This window comes from Nyctereutes procyonoides, unplaced genomic scaffold (assembly GCF_905146905.1).
Source record: "Nyctereutes procyonoides isolate TBG_1078 unplaced genomic scaffold, NYPRO_anot_genome, whole genome shotgun sequence".
NCBI classification, from domain to species: domain Eukaryota; kingdom Metazoa; phylum Chordata; class Mammalia; order Carnivora; family Canidae; genus Nyctereutes; species Nyctereutes procyonoides.
Window position 1 is genome coordinate 34130601 of NW_026575052.1, and position 18828 is coordinate 34149428.

The 18828-nt window shown below is 38.9% G+C and overlaps 1 protein-coding gene across 3 annotated transcripts in view; it reads left to right on the top strand.

Moving 5' to 3' along the window:
* SGTB (small glutamine rich tetratricopeptide repeat co-chaperone beta) overlaps positions 1-18828 on the top strand; it is a 45772-nt gene that overhangs the window by 23242 nt on the left and 3702 nt on the right. For 2 of the 3 annotated variants that reach the window (XM_055331392.1, XM_055331390.1), the window contains 5 exons: positions 9643-9747; positions 14601-14739; positions 14844-14906; positions 17989-18026; positions 18256-18339. In XM_055331392.1, the coding sequence (XP_055187367.1) occupies positions 9643-9747; positions 14601-14739; positions 14844-14906; positions 17989-18026; positions 18256-18339 (429 nt within the window). The remainder of the gene's footprint in view (positions 1-9642; positions 9748-14600; positions 14740-14843; positions 14907-17988; positions 18027-18255; positions 18340-18828) is intronic. The other variant, XM_055331393.1, reaches the window with a different exon arrangement.

Genomic DNA, 18828 nt, shown 5'->3' on the forward strand with positions numbered 1-18828 from the left:
CATAAGTAAAAGTTGTAAATATTGATGTAGACAAGTTTATTTTTCCTTTCTTTTGAAGTCCATTCCAGTGTTTTTAATCTTAAACCTCTCCCCATTTGCAGACTAGGCAAATAACTTCTCTTATTTTTTCTTCACATTTAAATTTTATTACTGCAAGTGTGTTTTGGTGAATGATAGCTATTTTAACCAATCTGAAACTTTTTATGAAAGAAATATATAAAAATAACCTTTTATTATATAGTAAGTTCTTAGATTTAGAAGATATCTTTAAGTTAATTTGATCTAATCTTTCACTGAGTTATCCTTATCTTGTTTAGAATATTCATACCCTTCTAAGGTAGTCCCTTCTCCCCCATCTTTTCTTCTGTGGTCCTATCTGTTGAAAAAGCCTTCCTTGTGTTGACACTGAATTTGTTTTCCCGAAACCCTCGTAGCTAATCTTAGTTGGCAGTTTGTATTTTTACTCTTAAGGACAATTACAGAACAATTATGATCTTTGTTTTTCATAATAGTACCTTACATTTTGAAGCTTGCTACCAAATTCACTTGAGTCCTTTTCTCCGTATTATCTGTGCAGCTTCTTCAGTTATACTGCAGATAATAGTTTTATTTTCTGCACTGTTGCTCTAAACTTGTTCCAGTTTACCTGTATGTGTAGTTCCCAGGAATTTACACAGTGTTTCTGGAATTGGTCTGACCACAACAGTCTTATAGGGCTCTCATTTAACCTACTAGATAACATACTTCTATGTTAGCATTTTGTAGAATTATTTATTAATTTCATGTTTTACTTTTGGCTTATTAAAGTGTCTCTTCTTCACACATTCTCCTTATTTTGTCATTCGATCATATTTTCATTTGACAGCTTCTTGCAAAACACTTGCTGCATTACCAGTGCTGTCCCTGGAGGTATAGTTGGTGGTCTATACTCAAATGCGGGATCTTATATTTTATCCCCACAGAATTTTATCTTGTAACAGTCTCTTATGTGTATGACCCTTAATCTTTTTGGATAATTGGTAAAGTAACGTATTTGCTTTTGCTCCTAGTTTCATGTCATCTACAAATTTAAGCATATATTATGTCAGTTATGATGTCAACTAAGAGACCAATCATAGGGAAGTGGTTAAGAGCAAGGGTTCTGACTCAGAGTCTTTGAATTATAATTTCTGGTTGTGGCGTTTACTAGGTATGTGACCTTGAGCAAGTTACCTAACATATGTATGCCTTGGTTTCCCCATTAGTAAAATGTGGATAATAGAATTTACCCTAGAGGACTGCTGTAGAGATTAAATAGTTAATACATAAACAGTGCTAGGAAGCGGTCTCCTAAGTGTTGCACACAACAATATTATTATTGTATAATATTGCATAATTGTATGTTACAATGATAAAATTATTATTTAAATATTGTATTAACTAAATATTATATCATTAATTCTATGTTATATATTTAATGTCATTTATGCAATCTGGTGTGGGTTTTTTTTTTTTTTTTTACTTTGATCAGAATATGAAGAGAGATCCAAATTTATCAGGGTCCAAATATTTTGCCATTTGTCTTTCTCTGATTTGCTAGTCTGGTAGCAAGACTGTTAAACTAAAACAGGAAATGACGTTAGATGGGAATTGTTCTGAATTAATCTAGTGTCATTTATCTTCTTTTGGCAGAGAGGTCTTTTACATTTTTATGAAAAATTTTGAAGTCGAAAAGAAGTTTACAGTAAATACTCTTATAATCATCCACATCAAGATTTTGCCTTTAATATTTTAGTATATTTACTATGTCACATGTTTCATCCATTTGAACCCCTTTGTTCGTTAGTCTATCTTATTTTTGCATTTCAAGGTAAATTGCAGCCACCTGTACACTTTCCCCCTAACTACTTTATCATGCGTGTCATTAATCTAGTTCAATATTTTGCATTTTTTTCTTTTGAGGTACAACTTGCAAGTAATAAAGTACACAAATCTCAACTGTACTTTGCCATAATTTTGACAAATGCATACATACACTTGTGTAACTCCCAACCCCCCCACCAAGATACTGAAAATTCTGCACGCCCCTTCAGCATCAGTTGCCTAAAACACCAGGGGCAACCACTGTTTTATTTCCCTACTATAGATTAGATTTGTTTTTTGTGATTCCGCGTAAAAGGAATCATCCCGTATGTATTTTTTTGTGAGAGACTGTTTTTGCTCAGGTTAATGGTTGCGAGATTCACCCTGTTGTTGCTTATCTCAGTGGTTCTTGCTTTTAATTGCTCACTTATACTTTTGTTTGAATATACCACAGTTCGCTAAGCCATTTTCCTATTTATGGCCACCTGGGCTGCTTTTGGCTTTTGTTTTGTATTTTGTCCAGAATTTATCGTTGTTATTTGTGGAAGAGTTGGATCCATAAGGAAGCTAGCTGTCCATCCTAGAAATCTTTTTTTTTTTTTTACCAAAAAATCCCTTTACTGATGTGTTCTAAAAATCTACCCCAGGAAAATTAAAAATCCAAATAATTGTTGGAAAATGAATTCTGCAAGCTGTATATTTTATTCTCTGTCATCAGATGACTATATAATGTTTTAATTTAGCTTTTGAAACAAAAACATTTAATAGTGTCACAAAATGTTATGGCCAGATATAGGTGTTATCAGAAAATTGCTTGTTAATAGACCACAGTAAGCCATACAGTTTAACTATGACTATGGTAAATTGGAGCCTAAGTAAATCATTTATTTCAAATGAGATTAGGGTTCATGAATCGTCGTCCTATGTTTACAAGTACTGGATTAAAAGAGATTCTTGGCAATACCTGTGCTTGCTTTTCATTTAATTATTGTTAAATCAAAACCAATGATCATGCTTATCTTTTCATTTAAATTGTATCTTTTTTTTCCCTGAGGAGTTCAGTAATAGAACAAGCAATTTAATATTAAATAATTAGAAGACTTTATTTGTATATTTAATACAAATATTGAAAAAAGGTTCAGAAAAATTTTATTAGACCCTAGCAGTCATAAATATCTCAGTAGCCTATAGTCTTGCCAACTACCCCTGCATTTTTCTTAGCCAGCTGGCTGCCAAGAATTGGAAACTTGGAATAGTAGATTAAATCTTCCTTTTGATACACATTTTCGCAGTTTTATTACTAATCAAAATATTCATATATTAAACTTGCTAGGATGAACTATAGTTTTCTTTTTATAGGAGTACTGTTCTTATATGTTAGAAAATAATTATTTGGCACATTTCTTAATCAAGCCTTTCTTTTCTAGTATTTATCTTCTGTTTTAGCCTTTTAGATTCCTAGGGACGCTTTAGTTTCGACTTAGGTACCAGGAAAACCCTAGTTCTTCCCTGAAAATCTTTTATCAAAGATTTTTATCAAAATCAAAACTAAATTTTTCCTTTTTTTCTATACTTAGCACACACTGACCACAATGTATATCATTTATGTCAATTTATCGTATGTTGTGCCTTATTATATTTGCACATTTGTTTTATTTTTTCAGGTGAAGGGCAGAGATGGGATCTTGTATCTTTTTGTATCCCTTATAATGCCTAGCACTGTGCCTCACGGGACTTCAGCCAATTTTTGTTGGATGCATGGAGGACTATAGAAGAACTATGAGAAATTCCCAGTGATGCTGAAGCGACGACATTCACTTTAACACTTGTGTATATAAAACAACAAATGACTGAGTATAGGTCTAAAACATTTCCAAGTACTTTATAATGTGAAATGATATTTTACAGTAAACTGGCTAACTTTCTGTGTCTTCTGTCACTAAACAGTATTCTTATTTCTTGTGTACAACCTTGTTGTTCAGCACATTACCCGTAACTGTCTCATATTTCTGGGGTGGGTAGGTGGTTGAAGGACTGAGACAAGGGAATTAAAGGTGTACAGGAGAGAGAGATGGAGCTTGATGGAGAGAATTTGTGCAGTGGCCTCTCAGGTGATGGGGAATTGAAGATGGAGCTAGATTCGATGGACAGATGGAACATAGGTGGAGAATAGGGAAGGGCATATAGGTTGGAGAACATAGTATAAAAGGCACAGTGAGGTGGGACACCTGAGGGACTCAGCTGTTGAGCATCTGCCTTTGGCTCAGGTTGTGATCTCTGGGTCCCAGGATCGAGTCCTACATCGGGCTCCCTGCAGGGAGCCTGCATCTCCCTCTGCCTGTGTCTCTACCTCCCTCTCTCTCTCTCTCTCTCTCTCTCTCTCTTTTTCTCTGTTTCTAATGAACAAATAAATAAAATCTTAAATATATACATATACATATATATATATTTAATACCTAGCATAGTTCTAGGCTTTGAATATTTGCTTCCTTCAAAAACAGTGTAATTCCTACACGTAAAAATAGGTTTTTGCCGTAAATTACGTATGACATACAGTATGGGAGAAATAAGTTACCTGTGATTTTTCTATCTGCCTTATTTTCTATAAAAATAGAACCAAGTTATATTCCTACTCTTGCTCTAAACAAGGTAAAGAAGGCAAGGATGTCCGAAAACATGGTGACTGACTGTATTGTTCTGTTGGAATTTCATTAGTCATGCCCTGATAACCAGACAGCAGGGGCAGAGAGAGCAGGCCACATTGATATTCAGTTCAGACACTGGCATGTCTGGCTTCATCTCACAGAAGATTTGAGTATAGCCCAACTTTTCTTCCCTTTCCTGGCCTCAGAGGTTCAGTTCCCTGTCCTTGTCCTCTTTTGAAAGATCCTAGCTTGTACTTTGTGGTGTGTAAAGCTAAAGCTATCAGGATGGAAACATAGCGATCCTTTTCCCATCTGCCCACCCTTGTTTCTGCGTCTGATTCTCCTGGCCTTATTCCCTGTCTTCTTCTTAGTGTCTGAAGCGAGAGATCAGTATGTCTTCCGCTCAGTTTACCTTTTCTGTCTACCTCCCCCGAGCTCCTTTGTCCCGCCTCCATGACCATCACTACTCCCTTAGTCCAGGTTCTTAAATGTTGCTAAACTAGAGCTGTAGTGACTTCATTTGGCTTCTAGGGTCTACTTGTGCCCCCCCCCCCCAGTCTTCTGACAAAAACGGTCTTTTATAAATGTGAAATGAATCATCTCTTTGTTTGCCAGACCCAAATGCCTACATTATCAAGTGTAAATTCCTCAGCATGCATGATGCTTAAGATCTCTTAGAATATAGGCATTTTCTTTTTAAAAATTCCATTATTGGGGATCCCTGGGTGGTGCAGCGGTTTAGCGCCTGCCTTTGGCCCAGGGCGCGATCCTGGAGACCCGGGATCGAATCCCACGTCGGGCTCCCGGTGCATGGAGCCTGCTTCTCCCTTTGCCTATGTCTCTGCCTCTCTCTCTCTCTGTGTGTGTGACTATCATAAATAAATAAAAATTAAAAAAAAATAAAAATTCCATTATTTTCACTGTTCTTCCTACCTAGCTATTCTTCTCTCTACTCTGTGCACATGGAATGTGAAATTTGCTGACTTCTTAAAAGTACTGCATTGAGACATCCCTTTGTGCTTTTATGCGCTCTGCCTAGAATGCTTCCTTCCTTCCTTAACTGGTCATCTGCCAGCCATCCTTCAATACCTCGCTAGGTGTTGCTTTTGTTTTGTTTTGTTTTTAATATTTTATTTATTCATGAGAGACAGAGAGGCAGAGACACAGGCAGAGGGAGAAGCACGCTCCGTGTGAGGAGCCCCCTGCGGGACTTGATCCCGGGACCCCGGGATCACGCCTTGAGCCAGAGGCAGATGCTCAACCACTGAGCCATGCAGGCATCCCTAGTTGTTGCTTTTGGAAAGAGTTTCTTAATTTTTCCTCTTCCCAACCTCCTGTCCATGCTCTTGCACCCTTGCCCACCATGTTCAATGGAGTGATGCTGTCCAGTATGGTAGCCCCTAGCTACCTGTGGCTGGACAAATGTTAAGTTAAACTTAAAATAAAAAATTCAATTCCTCAGTCACACTAGCATATTTCAAGTGCTCTTTCACCATGTGTGGGCAAGGGGCTGCTGTGTTGGATAGGACAGATGAAGAGCTTCTTTATCGCAGAAAGTTCTATTAGACAGTGCTGCAGAGGGTTAACTGCCGTTTTCTCATGTGGCCTGTATCTTTGACACTTTGTCGATACTTCTTTTGATTCCATTGTGGCACTTATCATACTATTTACTTATTTATTTACATGTGTTTGTCTCTATTAGTGAAAGATTGGAGGGAAGACAATATATCTTCTTCATCTCTGTGTATTTGATTTGGATTTTAGGGCTTAGTATATTATTTGTTTTCAACAAAAGTTTGAGTTTAATTGATACAGTGAGGGTTTTTATTTCCCCCCATAGGATATTTTTTTTTTTAAGATTTTATTTATTCATGAGAAACAGAGAGAGAGAGGCAGAGACACAGGTAGAGGGAGAAGCAGGCTCCCTGTGGGGAGCCTGATGCAGGACTCAATGCTGGGACTTGATCCCGGGACTCCAGGATCACACCCTGGGCCGAAGGCAGGCACTAAACTGCTGAGCCAACCAGGGATCCTTGATACAGTGAGTTTTAGAAGGGAGAATTGCCTCTACTCGAAGACTTCTAATAGTGAAGCAGTAACATGACAGCATGTTTTATATATATGTATAAAATATATATGTTAAAAATATATATTTTGGTATGGTACATTTGATACTGTATTTTGATATGTCTCTTTTAATCTAGAAAATACTACTGGTTTTTTAATTATTATTATTTTTTAATGACATAGACATTTTTGAAGAGTTCAGACCAGTGATTTTTATAGCAGGTGCTGTAATCTGGATTTGTATGATTGCTTCCTCATGATTAATTTTAGGTTAAAGTGTGGTATGAGGCCCACATAAATAATTATGTGTGCCATTTATTGCATTATAGTAGGAGGCACATAATTTCAAACTGTCCATTAATGGTGATTCTAAGTTTGATATCTTAGGGTGGTAACTAGCATCTCTATTATTCCTTTTGTAGTGAAAAATTATCTGTAGGGTGACATCATGTGAATATCCTGTTCCCAGCAATCTTTTTACTCAATGTTTTACCATCTGTTCATAATCTTTCCTTGAATCATTAAAACACTGATGGTTACAAAATGATGATTTTCTAATTTTTACATTTATTTTGTCTGTATTTCCTCACATATTTCTGTAAAGAAGAGTTTTTTTCCCCACTCCCCTCTTTTCCACTTTCCTCCTCCTTCCCCCACCCCAAATTTTTTGAGTATCATTATGGACTCATGAATTTTTAAAATCACTATTTAATATGTTATAAAAATTGCCGTAATTATTATTTTGCCACTGAAATTATCCCATATTTGGCTAGTGGGAGCCCCTTTAAACTGGCTGTGTGTCCTTTTATATAACTGTTTTTGAACATTTTCTTGCTTTCTCAGACAACAAAGTATTCCATATTTGCCTTGTACATTCCTTGCTCTAGACCTGAGCTTAGCTTTTTCTACAAGTAGCCCCTGTTCCTGTTAGTGGAGAATAGTATTTAGAAACCAAGATCTGGTTGCAAGATATGATCATTGCTATTGAAGTAGTGTTGTTACTGCTTCTTCGGTGAACAGAGCTAGAAAATACAATTTTTTGAAAAATGTGCAGATACTTTCAGTTTGCATTCCATTGTCACAGAATCTCCCTCACCTTTCCCCATTTTATGTGGATTTCTTTTCTTTCAGAGTGAAAACCCTGCTTTCCAACACAACCAATACGTTTACTCATTAGCTCTATCTTTCAGTATTCTTCAATTGATAGTATAATGCCATTATTACACCACGAGCAAGCCTGCTAAGTAAATTTCACAATTTCTTTGCAATTTCTCTTCTCCTTAGACTCCATCTCATTAAAGATATATATATTCAGAATACTAATTGAAAGTTACTTGAATTCTTTTTGATATACAGCCAGCATCCTTTGTTTCTGTTTTACTTAGTTTGAGGGTTTGCTTTTTCATCCTTTTTGAAGTCTTATTCCTATTTTTATCCCCTCTACCCCATGCCTACCCATCCTTTGTGAGAGAGAGATTTTTCATATATTTGATTTCTGTACCATGTAGATGTTTTCCATAAAATTAAACTAACAGGATGATCAGTAATAATGGCTCTTTTTATCCTTAACAATGCTTTTGCTTCATGCCTGATATTAGTGTTTTCTACATAAGCTTTTTTTTGCCTGGTTTTCAGTTTGCTTGATTGTCTTTTTTCTATCCCTTTCTTTAACCTGTGTGTGCTTATGTTTTAGGTGATGTGTATACAATTTGAGAAACTGGTTTTTATCTAGGTTACTTTGTAGTTGCTTTTATGTTTGAATTGTTTTTTCTGCTCTTGATATTATTTGGCTTCCTCTTCCTTCCCTCCCTTTTTTAAAAAAAATTATTTGGAAGTAATACACACTATATCTCTTCTTTTAATGGTCTTTTTTTTTTTAATGGTCATTTTTAATGGCCATCCTTCTCATGCTTGTTGGTGCATATTGAACGGTCAAATAAACCCTCCTTTTCTTATGTACTACCAAATTAGGTTTGTTGAATTCTGGTCTTTCACACTTAATTTTTTTTTTTCCACTGGAAAAAAGGAGACTGTATGTTTGTTTATTTTTTTAATTTTATAATCTTAATTTGGAAAGAAAGGGTCTCAGTCATGCTATATGAAGAAAAATTGGCAAAAAAACTGGGCTGATCACCACCTTTACTTTATAGTCTGCCAGCCACCCTCTTGCCCCTGCCAGGAACCTAAGCACTGTTGAGGCCAGGAATACTATTTTGATTACTGCTCTATCCATTATGACTAGAAAAGTGTCTGGGCATTAGCTAGACCTCAATAGATGTATTCATTGAACGAATAAGTAGAAATATTTAGTCTGGAGAAGAATGAGTGGGACAGTAGTAGGATTGGGATGGAGGGCAGGAGACACGATGGAATGTTTAGTTTGAAGAGCTTGCTTGTCAAACAGTCATCTGCTTGGTTAGTATGGCCCTGAGGACTGAAGTGAACATAACAGCAGGAACACAGGGCTGTCTACTGTCAGAACCGTGTGGAGAAATAGAAAGTAGCTTCATTATGCCCTTCCAGTTACCTCTAACAGAACTCTCCTGAAATAACTGGAAGGGATTCAATAGTCCTTAATCGCTCTAAGAGTCTTTTGCTAAGTGGATGGAATGCATTGCTCTCCTTCATTTGCAGCCAGATTTAGGTGCACAGGTAGGTTAAATTTCCATCTTAGACTTGCCAGATGATGATCTTAACCTTACTAACAAGTGATCATTTAACAGCATAACACTACGCAGTCATCAGTTTGCATGCTTCCCTAACAATCCCACACGTCCTGGTGCTTTCAGTTTTTTGTTTGGGCAAATTAGAAAAGCAGATTGTATGTAGATTGTAAGTATGTAGCTGTATGATTTGCTTATTTGTCATTTTTCTAGCAAACAGTGAAAGGTAGCCTGCATATTTTCTCTCAATTTTGCCTTTGAATTACCTTTTTGTTTGATTTTAGAATTATCTTAGTTTGATTTAGATATTTACTGGGAGTGATGTACAACTTGGGACAAAGAACATGAAGTTTTATTAGTACCTGACGATCTAAACGAGTGCCTTGTGGGCTGCTTATAATAAAAATCTCTTCTTTTTCTCTTAGGGCTGCTGCTCAGAGTAAATTAGGTCACTACACAGATGCAATAAAGGATTGTGAGAAAGCCATAGCAATTGATTCAAAGTACAGCAAGGCCTATGGGAGAATGGGGTAAGTTTTGGCAAAATGTTCAAAGTAGTACCAAGGAGTATCAGATTTGCTATTCTTAATGTCTTGGTTTTCCATTTCCTGCTTAAACATTGCAAAGAAGATCAGTCTACCATTGAAAGAGGAAATGATTGCAACTTCTGTGACCTGGGATAGAGATGACCCACTTGTATGATGAATGGTTGGTTTTTGGAGAAAAGCATACAGAAGAGTAGACTCACTTTATGTTCAAGCCCACAAATCTCAAATGAGCATTCAATATTTTGGCAGACAGTCCTACTGTATTTCCTTCTACATTCACCTTACCTCTCTGAGTTGCTGCTTCCTACCTTCTCTTCAGATTTCCACCACACGCTCCATGGCGACTCTCAGCTCACGCAATTGCCTTGCACTTAATTAAGAAAATGGATGCATTTAGAAGAAAAGTAACTCCTCTTCCTGCTTCTGAATCCACCAATCCACCTGCATTTGTATCCTCACAGATTGCCTTTTGTCCCTGCTCAAATGGAAGCGTTCTTATCTAAGACTGGCCTTCACTCACGCTCAGCTCTCCCTTTGTACCTTCTCCGGGTCTTTATGCTTTATGCTTGGAATCCTCTCCTGTATCTTCTGCAACCCTAGCTTTCCTGTCTCTAACAGTGACACTGACTGCATGCACAAAGATCCTAGAAAATCACCTACTGGAACTGTCCTTTTCCCAGCAAGGCATTTCCCAGCTCTTCTTTCTCTGATTTGCTCCCGTGGCTGCTTGTGTCTGTGGTCGCATCTCTCATGTCTCATTTGCTCTCCTCTCACTCTGATAGGGGCTTTGTCTCTGTCACTCCACAGACAGCCCTGTTCGGGGTCTCAAGTTGTCAGTATTTTGCCAGGGCCGGTGTTCATGTCTGTATCCTTACCCTGCCCCGTGTTTTAGTATTTGGCATGATTAACTTTACTTTCTTTTAAAGTTTATTTATTGGGGATCCCTGGGTGGCTTCAGGGTGTGATCCTGGGGTCTCATGATTGAGTCCCACATCAAGCTCTCCACATGGAGCCTGCTTCTCCCTCTGCCTGTGTCTCTGCCTCTGTCTCTGTGTGTCTAGTGAATAAATAAGATCTTTAAAAATTTTTTTTAAATAATAAAGGTTATTTATTTATTTCAGTAGTCTCTATACCCACCATGGGGCCCAAACTCACGACCCCGATATCAGGAGTTGCATGCTTTTCTGAGCCACCTGGGCTCCCCTGCATGATTAACTTCTTTGTTAAGTACTTCGTCCTCTCTGCTTCTGCGACATCACACTTCCTGCATTTCCTTCTACTTTGCAGGATGCTCTTTCCCAGTCTGCCCGGCTGGTTCTTCCTTCTCTCCCACCTCTAAGTACTGAGGTACTTCAGGGCTCTCTCCTCTGCTGCCGCTGCCATTTTTCTGCTCTCTCTTCTGATTCCATCCAGTCCCATGCTTTTAAATTCCATCTACAATCAGTACTCATTATTTATGGATTCTGTACTTAGGAATTTACCTATATGCTGGCATTTTTTTGTAACCCCCAAATCAATACTCACTTGCTTTTTGTGGTCATTCACAGAAGGGTGAAAAACTTGAGTCAGTTGTCAGCAGAGGTCTGCCTTTTTGTTTTAGCTCTCATGCTGTAAACGAGTGTCCTTTTTAGTCTGTGTAGAGCTGTACTGGTTTTTTGCATTTTTGTGTCTTTTGTGGTTGATTTCCCTGTTTACACTGGCACCCAAATGTCGGCTGAAGTGTTGTGTCGTGTTCCTAATCACAAGGAGGCTACAATGTGTCTTATGAAGAAAATAGAGGTAATGTTTGATCAGAAATGAGTTAGTGCTGTTGAGTGTTGGTTCAGTGCTAATGAATCAGTAATAAGGTTTCTTTAAACGGAAACACACATAATATAAGATTATGTTTTGATTTGTTGATGAAAATGCTGTGACCTGGGTGCCTGGGTGGCTCGGTCAGTTAAGCCTCTGCCTTTGGCTCAGGTCATGATCCCAGGGTCTTGGGATTGAGTCCCCACATCAGGCTGTCTGCTCAGCGGGGAGCCTGCTTTTCCCTCCGTACATCCCCCCTGCTTGTGATCTCTCTCTCTCTCTCTCTCAAATAATTAAAAAAATTTTTTTTTCAAAAAAGAAAAGAAATGTTGTGACTGAAGGCTCACAGGATCCCAATTCTATATTTCCTCTGGGAGCAATTGTTCATTATTTGCTAATTTATTGTTTGTGGTGTCTTTATAGAATATAACTACTGTTGTTAACAAGACTCAACTGTTTATAATGATATAGATCTTAAGTAATGTCTGAACTCCATACTCGGGATCCCTGGGTGGCGCAGCGGTTTGGCGCCTGCCTTTGGCCCAGGGCGCGATCCTGGAGACCCAGGTTCGAATCCCACGTCGGGCTCCCAGTGCATGAAGCCTGCTTCTCCCTCTGCCTATGTCTCTGCCTCTCTCTCTCATTCTGTGTGACTATCATAAATAAATAAAAATTAAAAAAAAGAGTTTTGAACTCCATACTCATATATTCAACTACTTTTCATTTCCACTTCTATGTGTGACAGGCACTTAAAGCTTAACATGTTCCCCAAAGAACTTTTTTTTTTTAAAAAAGATTTTATTTATTTATTTGACAGAGCAGGTGTACAAGCAGGGAGAGTGGCAGGCAGAGGGAGAGAGAGAGAAGCAGACTCCCCACAGAGCGGGGAGCCTGACACAGGCTCAATCCCAGGGTCCCAGGCTCATGACCTGAGCCAAAGGCAGACGCTTAACCGACTGAGCCACCCAGGCACCTCCCCAAAGAACTTTTTGTTACTTTCTTAAATCTTTTCCATCTCAATAAATGGTACCTCATTTACCTACTAGTGCCAGAAAGTCAAAAAAGCCTAGTAGTTATCCTTCATTATTATTATGCCTGACAGGATTAATCTATCAGCAAGTCCTGTCCATTCTGATTTCAATTATATCTTGAATTCAAGCATTGAATGCTCTCTTGCTTCTAACCCTAGTCCAAATCACCATCTTTTACCTAGGCTACTGCGGTAGCTTCGTAACTGGTCCCCCTGCCACCATTCTACCCATACCCATGTTGATCATCTGCAGAAAAGCCAGAATGAATGTTTTTATTTGTTTGTTTTTTGAGCAATGTGGCGAAAGGACAGGGAGGGAGGGAGGGAGGGAGGGAGGGAGGGAGGAAGGAGGAAAGGGCAGAGGGAGAAAGAAAGAATCTTAAGCTCCATAGATGTGCAGCATGCAGGGCTCAATCAATCTCACAACCCTGAGATCATGACCTGAGCCGAAATCAAGAGTCACAGGCTTAATGGACTGAGCCACCCAGGCGCCCCCAGAGTGCATGTTTAAAGCACAAATCAGATCTGTCACTCCATTGCAGCCAGAATAAAATCCAGACTCCAGACTGCGATCTTACATGGTCTGGCTCCTGATTATTTTATTCCCTGACATCATCTTTCCACACTATTTTCTGTGCTTCCTCATCAGCTCTTGTCCGGTTCCTTAAGGATGCCAAACGCATTGTTCTCAGCACTTTGTGTTTACAGTGTCTTCTGTTTCGAATGCTCCTTTGATTTACAAGTGACTGCTTTCTTCTCATCACTCAGGTCTTTTCACTGTGGCTGTCTTTGAGCAGCTCCCCTTCTCTTTAATACTATGATTTTATTTGTGTGTGTATTGCTTATCTTCCCAGGTAGGATGAAGTTTTCTTAACCTCAAGGACTTCATCTTTCTCTTTGTGAACTATAAAATAGTATCTGGTATGCAGTAGGGTTTTTTTTTTTTTTTGTTTGTTTCTTTGGTTTAGAAATGTTTTTTTTAAATATTTTATTTAAATTCAAATTTACCAACATATAGTATAATACCTAGTGCTCATCTCATCATGTGCCTTCCTTAGTACCCATCACCCCATTACCCCATCCCCCCTCCTACCTCCCCTTCACGAGGTAGGGTTTCAATAAATATTTATTGAATCTTGATTAACTGATTACTCTGAAGTAATATCTTTATTGTTGACTGGAAGAAAATCAGGTTCTGAGAATTTTTCTGTGTTTAGACACTGAATTTTGTTTTGATCAGAGGTCTGGGAGGTAAGTCATCCAAGAAAGAGAGTAATTTGTTAAAAACAGAACAAATAAAAACCCTCAATACTATCTGTCCATATATACTATTACTGTATAGTTTGGAAGTAATTTTCTGATAAATTCTAACTAGATAGAGGATAACAAAATTTAATAACTAAGTCTTTGATCTGTGCCTGGGTTAATAATGTGTTGAGTGGTAAAGGATCTTAATTTTATCTACTTAAGTTAATACGACTTCTTCAGGAGTAGTCCACTGATACCCCATAGCCCATTTTTATTTTTTTAAATGGTGAATTGATATTTATTGTGGCTCAGTGTATCTGTTAGGAAGAAGGAAGAAAGTGGGACATTAGGAAGCACACATCTAGTTAAGTCCTTAAAATGATTTTAGCATCATGGAGCTATAATGGCCACAGGTTGTTAGCTCACATCTTTGTGGAGCTTTGCCATTACTAAGGCAGATTACTTAACATATTAAGCTTAAAATTTGAAAGGTAGGTAAGGTTCATTTCTAAGCATTAAATTCATGACTTACGGGACAACGTTTCGGGATGGCCAAGGTTGTCAGCAAGCAGAATGGAAAGAGTCCAGATTTAAGAATCTTGAAATTAGAAGGAATTTTGGTGATATCCCTGTGAATCATAGTACAGTGGATAAAGTAAGTGTAGTGTGGATTCAGATTGACTACTGAGGCAGATGTTTGACTGTTGGTGATGTCCTGATGTTCTTTAATCATGTATCTTACACTCTTCTATTTTATTCTTTTCAGACTGGCCCTCACCGCCATAAATAAATTCGAAGAAGCAGTTACAAGTTATCAAAAGGCGTTAGATCTTGACCCTGAAAATGATTCTTACAAGTCAAATCTGAAAATAGCAGAACAGAAGTTAAGAGAGGTATCCAGTCCTGTAAGTTATTGATGACAGATGACGGCAATATTTTCTGTCATTCACAATTTATTACAATCAAATTGCAGTGGTTAAAATAATTCTCAAATATCATTGTTTTACAGACAGGAACTGGATTGAGCTTTGACATGGCTAGTTTAATAAATAATCCAGCCTTCATTAGTATGGTGAGTAGATTTCCTTTTCTGTTCTGCTGGCTGTCTTTCCATAGCGTTATATGGTTCCCAGGCTTTTAGAAACATACAAGGGAGCTTTGGTGGTGGGGGGTAGGGGTGGTGGTAGGGGTGATATAATACTCTGGCTCAGGTTTTTAACCTGCTTGTGTACCTCTTTGTGAGAAAGCCATGGAGAGACTTTAGGAGGCCCATGGATTCCCTGAAATTGTATATAAAAATTTGTATGTATGTGTACCTATGCATTTTTTAGGGAGAGAACTGTATTTTTCATCCGATGGGCAAAGGGGTCTGAAAATCAAAAGGTTAAAAACAACTCTTTTCTGTGAAAGCGGTCCTAGGAAGATCTCTAGTAATTGAGGTCTGAGTGGTTTGACTGTCACGGTACCCTAAGGTCTCCTCTTTTAGTCTGCTTCCTTTCTACCCTGAGTTTATTTGAACTTTTAGTATAATCCTCATATGTATGTATTTAATCCTTCAACAAAATCACTCATGGATCTTTTTGAAGACACACATGCTCTGATCCAGTTTGTGGAAACTGATTTAGTGGGTCGGGGATGTTACGTGGCCATGTAAAGCTCCTTGAGTGACCATTCGTTCCACTACATGCCATGCCCTTGGAAGGCGGCAGTGCCACTTGTATTCATCTTTGGTTCTTTCAAAAAAAAAATGTGCCCTGCATCCACGGTATCTTTGTTTGTATTGAAATGCACAGATGGCTCATTCTTGATGAAATAAAAAAGTCTTTTAAACAATTAGTAGGTTTATAGCAACTGGCAGTGTACAACTGGTAGTTGAAATCTTTGTAGACAGTAGTTAATTTTTGAATCATTGACTCTAAATGAGGTGTTGGGAAAGCCACCACTTGCTTTTATTATCAGAGATAATTATTTGACCTGCAAATAATTCAGTAACTTCTCAAGTCTCAGGATTGAACTCATCAAATTTAAGTTGGTCTTCTTAATCTACATGCCAGCAATAATGTCTCTCTGTGGGTTTTGGGACATCTTTAGCATCGTTACCCATTTCCAGGCCTCAGGTGATGCTATTATACAGGAAAAGGGATTTCTTCTAGTTTCAGATTTGTTTTAGTGCTCAAACTGCTGTGTACCAAAGTGAAGTGTTGTAAAAGGTGGCAGTTAAAAACCTATCGTGTGGCTTGTAAGAAGAGTCGGGTTGATAGAGTAAGAGGATTTTTGGAGGAAGCTATTGGAGTTAGAGAGCCCTTTTCCACTTGCTGAGAAGTAAGGGAACCTGCCCTCCTCTCAGCCCCACAGAGAGAGGGCTTTTCTGGCCCCCTCAGAGAGCTTTCTATGTGGCCCTCCGGGCGGAACACAGCAGACTGGAGTCTGGCCCGTTAGCTAACGAAGCCTGTGTGGTTTAGCAAGTAACTGTACCAATGGCAGTGGAGTGGAGGAGGTGTGCTTCCTGTGGATCACTGTGCGCCCGGGAGCTCATCTAGTCCGGGGTGATCCACCCAGAGGGGCCTCCTGGAAGGTGACAGGACCACGACACGTCGTCTCTAGCGGAGGACTGCAAAAGACTTGGGACCGCACGGAAAGTCTCAGCGTCTATCCAGAGAGTAAAGTCCCTTTCTCAGAGGACAGAGGAGAAATGCCCAGAGTGGTGGGGGTGGGAAAAGTTTCTGAAGGACCTTAGAAAGAGCCTCAAGAGAGATCCATAGTGATTTTAAACAGTTTGCACAACCAAAGAGCACCAGTGCAAAAACCACTGAGAAAGTACCAGTCATCGGATAACTTTCCTGCACCCCTGACCCTCTTCCTTCCTGGAGGGCCAGGACTCTTGCCCGGCCAGCTGTGGGGAGAGGCACAGAAGCACGGTGGTGAGGAGGAGCAGGCAACGGTGCCCCTCCGCGCTGGTGCAGCGGGCCCACCTGACGCAGGCCCATGGCGCAGAGCGGACGTGCACTTGGTTACTGCAGGGAGTCAGACGCGCAGTCCTGAGCCACAGGTCATTTTCTAACTTTAGGCGACTAGAGGACTGCTTACTTCAGAGTGACCAGAAAAGCCCTAGGATCTGCTCTGTTTCCTTGAGGTCCTAGAGTCTAGAAGAGGACGAACTGCTTTATAGAATCAGATTAAAGGGATAGTGACACAAAAAGGCTTTATGATATTTGTGACCCACAAATCCTGCTTTTTCTGTGTATTCGTCCACAGAATTCATGTTTTGGTGCAGAGGCACCAATCCTACCCGAGACTTGAGGGAAGTTACTGAACTGTTTGCAAGTTAAGTCAGACAGTTCTCCTTATGGCAATGAAAGCAAGCGATGGCTTTTTCCAACGACACATTTGGGGTCAGTAGATAAAAAAATAACTACCATCTACAAAGATTAACTTAATTTTTACATGAACATTGTGGACAGTACCAGTTTGAGGCAAAAAAAAATCTGATATGGTTTCAAAATAGAAAGTTTTACAAGTGAATATATGTATGAATGTAATTTCCCTCCCACTATAAGTAGGGGAGGAATAAAACCACCAAGACCAAGCACCATGGAGCAAGGTCACGTCTCCTACTCTTTTGAAGTAGACCTTCAATTATAGGAGACTGTTCATACTTTAAAAGTCTCTATTTTTTCCTTTTCACTTTATTGATCTGATAAGTAGTAGGAAGTAAACTGCTCTCAATATCCTCAGCTTAGTATATGTTTGTAATTTCTTTATCCTCACAATGTATTTTCAATGCCACCTTTTCCTAGTCCTTTTTTTTTTTTACATTCCCATTCACTTTTAAAAATACACTAAAGCTAGGGGCCCCTGGGTGGCTCAGTCGGTTAAGCATCCAACTCTTGGTTTCGGCTCAGGTCAGGGCCTCAAGGTCGTGAGATTGAGCCCTACATCGGGCGCGGAGCCTGCTTGCGATTCTCTCTCCCCCTCTCTTTCATGCACATGTGTGTGTTCTCTTGCTGAAAAAAAGAAAAATATACTAAAACTCTAAAGAATGTTAGAATGTACCTGGTTTAGTCTTCATTCCTGGGTTTTTTTTAAAAAAGTCTTTGTTAAAGACCCATAACTATGAACTGCCTTTAATGGGAAATGCCATTTTTCAATTGCAGGCAGCAAGTTTAATGCAGAACCCTCAAGTTCAGCAGCTGTAAGTATATTTTCCCCTCCCACCTGCTGGCTCCTAATTGGAGTACATCAGCTCCAAAATGATAAGTGATCGATGGTAGATGAATGCCAGTCATTTGGAACTTAGAGCCATGCACATCCGCCTTGACTTCCTACACAGTATGGGTGTATTTTCCTGACTTCTCCTTCGCCAGTACCCTGCTTGCTAAGACTATATGCCAATCCCAGTGTGTATCTCTTGCCTATTCTAGAATGTCAGGAATGATGACAAATGCTATCGGGGGACCTGCTGCTGGAGTTGGGGGACTAACTGACCTGTCTAGCCTCATCCAAGCGTAAGTGTTACTATAGAAAGAGTAAAAAAAAGTTTGTGTTTGACAGCTTGTCTCTAAAGTGAAAGGACCAGGGCTTTCTTTTTAAATTTTTTTCTTTTAGTATCAGTGGCCTCATTAGTTACTCAGTCTAAAGAAGTTCGTAATATGGAATTTTCAGAGTGGAGGGCAGGAATCCAGATCTGTATCCATGCAAAAGATTTTCAGCAGATTTGAATAGTTACTCAAGGAGGGAGATGAAAGTCAAATATCTGCTTGCAGTATGGATTAATTTAGGTATACTCATGTATTTAAAAATCAGGTATTCCATATATTAATGTCCCAACAATTTAGGAAACTATTTTATTTGAGCTTTTTCAGTGCACATCATTATCAGAGGAACCCCTTGCATCTTATTATATGAGCACACTACCTTCACTTCCACCCTAGTTGGTTAGGATACTCTGCTTTTTTAATTGATTTTTTGGTTGGCCTGTAATGTTACCACTGGAA